Source organism: Hemicordylus capensis, chromosome 2 (assembly GCF_027244095.1).
Source record: "Hemicordylus capensis ecotype Gifberg chromosome 2, rHemCap1.1.pri, whole genome shotgun sequence".
Taxonomy (NCBI): domain Eukaryota; kingdom Metazoa; phylum Chordata; class Lepidosauria; order Squamata; family Cordylidae; genus Hemicordylus; species Hemicordylus capensis.
In genome coordinates this window covers 273,451,414-273,459,877 of record NC_069658.1, presented here as the reverse complement: position 1 = coordinate 273,459,877, position 8,464 = coordinate 273,451,414, and the positions used below count along the sequence as shown (strand labels likewise).

Sequence of the window (8,464 nt, the reverse complement as noted above, 5' to 3'; positions counted from 1 at the left end):
CATCCTCCCATCCTGGATGTAGACAGAGGGTAATGGGGGAGCTCTTGCCACTCCACCCTCCCTGCAACCAATCCCTGCTCCCACCAGGTAAACATTTCCTCCTCAAAGGGGAATTCTCCCCTCCTGCCCCCCCCTCCCCACAGCTAGTGCTGCCGCCACACAGTGGCATTTTTAAAAAACTGCAAAATAGGGAGGAGCCTCTAAAGCCCTTCAGGTCTGGGCTCCCAAATTACCTGGTTGTGCCACTGTGTGTCCTTTTGAGGATACCTTTCCTATCATGGCCATTGTCAGGGGTCAAGAAATGTTGGCTCTGTTCACCAGCCAAATTTCACTCATCAAGCATCATTTTTCACTCATCACGGAAAGGAGATTAGGGGACTTCCTGAGTCCTGCCCATTGTTCTGTGCCCACTTAATGCAGTGGTTGCCACCAAGCGGCATGTATATCACATCCTTATTCATGAGAACTATGGTCAAGACTGGTTTGAGACAGAAGTATTTGAAACCAAACCAGTAATTCCAAGTGTTTTAGTATTTGTGTATGTAAATTGATTTCTTCATACATACCATGGATGAGTGAATGTTTCCAATCCTATCTCAAATCATTCTGTGGATTATCTCCATGACTACATAACTGTTTTATATTCCCCCTATTCCCAATGGTGCCTAAAGCTTAAAAAAGGTACATATCTTCTACATATCTTGACTGAACATTTATGAATGAGGTAGTAGCAAGTCTCAACAAAATTTAAAAACTAGGCCTAGCAACACTAGGGCTACACATTTTGCAGGCTTTTGACAGCCATTAAATCATTCTTACCTACAGCTTCAACCCCACACCCCAAACTAGTGGGTGGGTGTGCTTCTCACTTGATGAAGACGACATCAGAAGCATCAAAAATCTGTTGCTACTTAAATTGCCTTTAAGAGCAGGGCACAAGGTAAGCAAGTGACCTGTCCTTTCCTGAGTTCAGCAAGTGAGTGGCTGGATCATTCTATTGATTTAATGCTAGACTTTGGGAACAGCTAAGCACAGTAAGATTATCACTATGAAGAGAAAGGCTAACTCCTTCCACAAATCCCCTGAAACTTGAGGGAAAAGATTTACTTGTCTGATGCCATGTCCCTTCATACCAGCACGAGCCTCCTCCTACCACTGCCTCAGGATTGGCTTGCATGGGAATGATTATTAGATGCTTACCAAAGTTCAAGGTGGACTGGGGATATACTATACTTCCAGCATGAGCATTTCTTAGACTTGACCACAGTATGGTGTTCCTTTCCCACTGTTCATAACTTCTCCAGCATCATGGGACTATACCTGCTTTGCCTCTTCTTGACGTGTTGGGTTCCTTATAGATAGAAGCCAACAATGACCCATCTTCCTCAGCTCAGGCTAATTTTTTTTGTTCTTCACAATTAAGCAGAAAAGTTTTGTACTAGAAAAGCCATCCTAAATAATTTGCCTTGTTTTAAATAACCTTTTATCAATTTCCTGATCATGAAGCAAAAGCACAACTTTTTTTCTTATAAATAGTATAAATTATTTTATTTACAGAAACTTGTTACAAAACAAATAGACTATATATTTATTTTCTTCTTTTAAATATCCAAAGTAATTTTTTCTACCCCATGACATTTGTTCATGTACTATACAGCAGCCAACACAAAGTTCAGCTCTGAGCAGATGCTCTTGAATATGTATACAAATTATCAAACTATTCACACATTTTACACAGGAGATTGCTTTTTCCCCCTCTTTCTATGGAGCCAGGCTCAACTCCAAAAGCAAGAAGCTTCCACAGCCTACATTCTCACTGACTATGTAGTGCTCATATTTATATATATATCTATATATATAATTTTAAGGAAAAAAGAAAAATCACCTTTCATAAAAAGATATTTTGCACAACGCATTTAAAATAACTGGTTTACTGCTGAAGGAGAGCAGAACAATAGTTTCAAGTCCAATTCCCTTCACCTTGCGACTCCCTGCTTCCCCAAGACAGAAATAAACAAAAGAAACCTTGGCAATAACAACTCTTGCCGGAAGACAACTTACCGGAAGATGATGGGTTGAAATCACACTATGAGCACAATCCCACAGTGAACTTCTCCCATTCAATCCTCATTGGAATGAATAAGGAGTTGTGCTTTTGCGAGACTCCCATTAATTTCAATGGGGTTTGTGTGCAGGAGAGGTTGTCAGTGGTTTGTGTGTGTGGTTTACAAAATTGCTTTGAGAGGTAAATTTTATTGTTTCCGTAATGCAAAATAATGTCATTCTGGTTTGTTTTTGTTTTGTTTTTTAAAAATCTCTTGCTGATAACAAAAGAACAATTCAAATGTACTGGTTGGAAAGTATATCCAGAATCCTTGGCATTATTTATGAACTGGGGACTTGCTTCAGTCTTATCTTTCTGCTTTGTTTTTATTTTCCCCTGTACCTTCTCCCTTGTGAATGGAAAGTCATCTGTAGGTGGGGAAAGCAAGCTCCAAATGTTTTTCAACTGAACATTCAAGTCTTTAAAGGAGAAGCTGTCTTAAAAACAGTCCAAGTTTAAAATCTAGATATATAAATCAGGCACTTTCATTTTTTCCATTAGTTTTAAACCATGTAAAGGACTCACACAGATGTGCACGCTTGTGCACACACACGCACAAATGCTAAAAAGGAAAAGAAGTGTGTGTCAACTAAATGTAGTCTTCTGGGACTCAGGCAACTGTAAGCAACGTTGTGTCTATCAGAGAAGGCCTGCCCTATGCAACCACAGCCTCCCCTCCCCTTTCAGAAGAGCAGCACCTGTGGACATCAGACTGCAACACCAGAGCCTTCATTTGTAACCAGCATTTCTAAAGACACTAAAAAAGGACACAACTCTCCCCCACCCCACTCCCCAAACAGAGGCATCCCTTAAAAACTGCAAAGTAGGCATGTTAAACTATTGGCTTGGCAGTGAACCACTTCAAATTATAAAAAAGGTATTTGCTTTTTTTTCTTTTTAATTAATAAATACTAGATGATTTTCAATTGTACCAAAACTGGATATAAGAAAAAAAAAGACCTGTGCAAAAATACATATTTAAATATGTACAGTCAATTAACAAAATATGTCTTCTGAAATAGGGATACTTCAATATTTATAATAGAACAAGAAATTCCAAAATAAAGATACAAAAGTATGGGATTCATTATTTTTGTATAATTTTTCGTTCATCATTGCAACAATTTTTTTAGGTTAAGAAAACTGCAGGAGTCATAATGAGAAGCTGGAAAGACTATAAAAAATTTTTATCTCTTAAATTAATACCAAAATCTTTCTAGAAACAACCCAGCCACTGCAAATCTTGCAAGATAAATTAAGTTGAAGAGTCCTCAATTATTTACAAGAATGTTGTCAGACAATAAAAGCTTCAAAAACAATTATTCCATTTATTACTAAGCCCCCAAATGGAATACTGTTTGTGTAAATTGTTAAGCAAGTCTACACTTTGAGGGCAGGCATAAATTAAGACATCCTCTGGTTCTATTCATGGTAAGGTTTAGAATTATGAGCCATAAACAGATACAGGACACAATTCCATCCTGGAATGCCTCTTATATAAGCCCCACTGAACACAGTGAGATTTGTATAAGAGCATGGCTGTGTTTGTGTGAAGCTCCCGTTCATTTCAACATGGCTTGCAATGCAGACGGACCATTCACAGTGGAATTGGGCCCATAGCTGCAATCCATTTAAAACTAAGCACAGTTAACTGCCTTTACAGAGATCTACATGCTTTTCAAGGAGCCTGGACTTGCTTTGATGCTTTCAGAGCAACATAATCTTTACAAAACAAAGATGTTTGAGTACTTAAAGCCACTAAGGTTTAACTTATGAAAAATTTGTCAGCTTTCGAAGGTAAATCTATCAAAACCAAATTGCACTTGTGATTGAAAATATCCAACACAGAGATGTAGCCAGTGTCTCTTTTCTTTCTGCAGAGCAGATACATTACTTTGGTTGTCCCCACCCCACCCCATCCCCCTTCCCGAAATAAGCCAATTAAGAGGTTTTAACATTTTATAGCATTTTTATCACTGAAGGGCTGTTTAAACCTTCTCTTCTCCCAATATGCAGTAATTTTTAATATTTGCATAATCATAACCATTCAAGGTATTTTCCCTTTTTTTAAAAAACAAACCATGATCTTTTATGAACTCAAGGCTTTGTAGTTGTCTGCATAGAGTCTTGTTGATTCACTGTGTTTTAATAATCCAGCAGCAAATTCATGCTGATTTGAAAACCTCAACAGGTAGAAAACCCAAGCAGCTGCTGCTTGTAGCAGCGTTAGAATCCCTGATGTGCTATGCACCACCATATTAGGGAGGGAGGTTGGGCTTTGTGATGAATAGGATAGGCTCAGATTGTCTAATCTCAGCAATATCTGGTGCCCTTTTAAGGCAGAAGTCTACAGGCACATTCCATTGAGGACCAAGCTACATGTTACATTAAGCATGAAGTCTGCCCTTCACCCATGATCTCTTTTCAAACTTGAACAACCACAGGGAACCCAATCAGAACTATAAAGCATAGGGAGGGGGTATTTAACCCTTCTGTCTTGCACCACAGTCCCAATGAAAAATCACTCCACTGGAACTGCTATTACGCCTAGGAAGCAAGCTTCCATTGATGTCAATAGAAGTTTCACTCCAGGGAATTATAGCAGCTTCAAGGGCACGGTTTTCATCAGGACATCGGCACAAGCATTAAATATCTTTAATGAGTACAATTTAAGTTTGGGGGGAAAGTCACGGAGGGCAAAACTATGAGTTTAACTTAACCTGAAATTTGGTCCAGAGAGCTCTTCTGTGCAAGCCCTGTTGAAAGTAGACTCAGAAAACAGTTTTCTTCCTCAATGAATGTCAGCTTTTTGGCCACACATTTATCAAGTGGGAAGAACGAAACAGCACTTGGTGATCTGATGGGATCTCAAAGCACAATGCATTCTGCAGCTGCCACTTTTAAAAGCCGTGCTTTTTCTTGCTTCCTGAAAGTGTAGTTTCAGCAGAGTCCATCACTGGTGCCCTCAGACAATCTAGCCTCACCTGATAACTGCAAAAGCAAGTCATTATTGTGAGAGAAAAATGACCTATCTGAATCTATGAGACATACAACCCATTAAAATGGACTTCCGGTCATTTTTATGGACTTGCAGAAGGAAAACTCCTCATGAATTATGCCTTTTTGTTTGGGGTTCATACTTTCTCTTCCTTTTACATGATGAAATATGCAAAATTCCAGGTGCATTTCAAGTTCTAGCACTGTTACAAATAATCAGATCATATGACAATGTTAAAGCCCTTCTGAGGATTACACTTTCAAAAAATAAAGTTTCTCATAGGAAAAAATGACCATGTGGGGATAGGATGGCATGTTTTAAAACTCTTTTGCTCACAAGATGACTGCACTTGTGAAAGCTGATGGCAACACAAGTGGCATATTTAATACTGAGCTCAGAATCTGAACTGGCACTTAATGCAGTCATCAGAAAAAATGTGGGTTTTAGAAAACATGGTGTACGAATTTGGTTGTGTGAACAAGGCATCGACTTACTGAAAAGTCTTTCAAGAAAACAGCACTGAGAATTCAGTATTTTAAAATGTTTGAGATTCAGTTTTACAAGGTCTGTATTTTGTTTTTGTTTTTTAAAGGTTGGATGGTACAACCAACTTAAATTGGCATGTTTTCTCCACCCTACCCCAAAACAACAAAGGCTTATGGCATACAGTATAGGTCAAGAAATAGGTTCTTTGGGAATAGTTTTGAGGTCATTCATAATTTGGGATTCAAGAGTTTTGCAACTGGGTTTTTGTTTTTTTAAATCAAAGCTTTCTCTCTCTCTTCAAAATCAAGTAGGCACAGTCCTCCTCCAAACACTGTTACCGTATAACCTCTATTCATTTCAATGGGGATTGTACAGGAATGCCATACAAACTCCACTGAAATGAAGCATGTGGAACAGATGTGCTTGGTCGACGACGCTCATAAAATTGTTTTGTACCATGTAATTTCATTATTTAAACATGGTTATTCTTTTAGAGTGATGGCCACAATCAGGTTTTTCCCTACTCCCACCCCACTTTTTTTTTTTTTTTTTTAGAACTCCTGACAGCTTCTTATCCCAAATTACTTGCAAAAGGCTGGGCAAAATGTCAACTATTTGTTTCTAAATTGTGCTATTTTGTATTCCAATCAAGGATCATTGCTATAAAACACTAAAGCCATATTCCCTTCTTGAGGGATTTTTTTAAAATTGTGCCTAACATATTGTGCCCCCTTCTTGAGGGGTTTTCACTAGACAGTGCCAAAATGGCGATTAAGTAAGCCTATGACACCATCAGAAGAAAGAAAAACAAGTCCACAGTAATGTTTCCCCAAACATTTTTTTGCCCAACCAATCTAAATCAAATAGTGGCAAGATTATTTACTCTTGTGAGGAAAATCTCACAGGATTTGTAGCAAGCAGTCCAGACCACTGGTAACACTGATAGGAACAATTCCGTGGCTGAACGGCAATCCAGTGTCCATTTCCAAGCTTCACTGCTACAGACATGGCTTCAGGGAAATTCCTTGATTGAGTGACAGTCCAGTAGATTTCCACACCTGAGGACTGTGGGAAGCTGGGAGAACTCAAAAGGCATCTTGGAGTCCAGAATTTCCAGATGGAGATTTTTTCGCTTGTAGTGAAAATAATCCAGTTCTTTTCTTACCATGGTACTTTCAACTGCTAGGGACGAGCCTTTGGCTTTCACACAAATAAAAAGGATAAAAAAGGATAAATAAATGTGTAATGATTCAAATAATACAGTTACGCCCAATGTTGTCACTTGGAATACAAAAAGATATGCTTTGACAGAACCCAGTGATGGAGGTGCAGTCAAATAACTATTTCCACTGGAACTGTCAGCTATGTTTGTTTTATGACCATCAGATTTGCTAATACTGGCCTACATCCAGACTAGTGTTGTGCTGGTGGTAAGGACATTGTGCTAAGAAAAGAGCATCTCTTCCTGACCAGTTTTTGTGCTAGTAGAACATGTATCATATTTATTCGGATACAAGATGACCCTGAATTTAAGTCGGCCATCTTAAAAATATGGGTTAAATATAGGTTATATTTAAGACAATACCTCACCCCCCAATTTCTATCATCAAAGAAATGGGAAAAAACATAGTCCTGGATTCAGGTAAATACATTACACAAGCTGCACAATGCATTATAGGTTACACAACCCTGTATGTGTTTCCACTAGTGGTTGCACAACATCTCAAGAGCACCACAACTTTGCACAGCTCTGCAAATTAAGTGTGCAACTTCTTTCATAGCACTAGCACAACATAATCAAAGCCAGTCAATATCTCTATTTAGAGCTCTCTATTGTAATGGAAGACAGAAAGAACCTACTTGACCACACTCTCCGTGATGTTAGGAATGCAGTTATATTCGCAATGTACATGAAACTACCTTCAACTTCAGCTGCAAGTCATCCAGAATGTTGAAAGCAAAAGTGGGTTCCATATTTTAAATAAGTTTACTTGTCAAAATAATTAAGGGCAGCATCCGATCTAGTACTTTTATGAAAGCAAGGTCCATGAAATGGGGGGGGGGTTTCTGCTGATCCCCCTTCTCTTCACAGCCCCCTGATTCCCCCAAAAATATGCCCTTAAGGTCCCCAATGACCACGAACACATTTCCACAGAAGGCTGCAGAAAGAAGAGGGGCTTAGTGAAAATCACTGCTCATGGGTTTTCTGTATTTGTATTTCCGCAGAAATACTAGCCAGAATGCTGCTCTATGGCTTTATCTGCGGTTCCCCTGGCCCAGAATTCATCTTCCATTTAGTTCACTGTAGTGTGCTGTTGTCAAACCCACTGTCTGTAACAGGTCAACCTGCTAGCAGACACCTGCTACTGATTGTTGAGCTGATTCTCTATTTAGGAATTACTGAACTACAGAACTCCACGATGCCCTGCTTAGTTAGATGATCCACTGAAAGCACTTAAGTTACAATGGAGTCATCTGGATTACTACAAAAGTATGCACTTGAATTGATTTCAACAGGCTTTAGGCACATCTCAGCTCTACCCAACCACTTGTGGTGCAGAGCCCCATAGGGTTCCCACAGCTGGCTATGAGAGAGAAAGAGATCAAAAAGTACACAAGGATCTTTTTGCCTTTCCATAGCTGACTACACGAATGTCCTGCTCGATGTGCAGAACACTCCTGGTAGATTATGCCACAAGAAATCTATGCTGCTTTAACAATTCAACAAGTCCCAAATATAAACCACAATCATGTTTCTAAATGCAAAGTTTTAAAAAATGCAGTCACATTCCTTGTGAAAGAAAAGTTGATTGAAAAATGGTTAAAAAACAAAACCAGACCCAACCATGAAATCTACAAACAAGATATCCAGCATC

The 8,464-nt window shown here is 38.9% G+C and overlaps 1 protein-coding gene across 11 annotated transcripts in view; it reads right to left on the bottom strand.

Moving 5' to 3' along the window:
- Positions 1-2,984: 2,984 nt before the first annotated feature.
- ATXN7 (ataxin 7) overlaps positions 2,985-8,464 on the bottom strand; it is a 212,165-nt gene continuing 206,685 nt past the window's right edge. For all 11 annotated transcript variants that reach the window (XM_053291777.1, XM_053291780.1, XM_053291776.1 and 8 more), the window contains one exon: positions 2,985-6,788. In XM_053291777.1, coding sequence (XP_053147752.1) covers positions 6,771-6,788 — 18 coding nt within the window. In that variant the 3' untranslated portion in view covers positions 2,985-6,770. The remainder of the gene's footprint in view (positions 6,789-8,464) is intronic.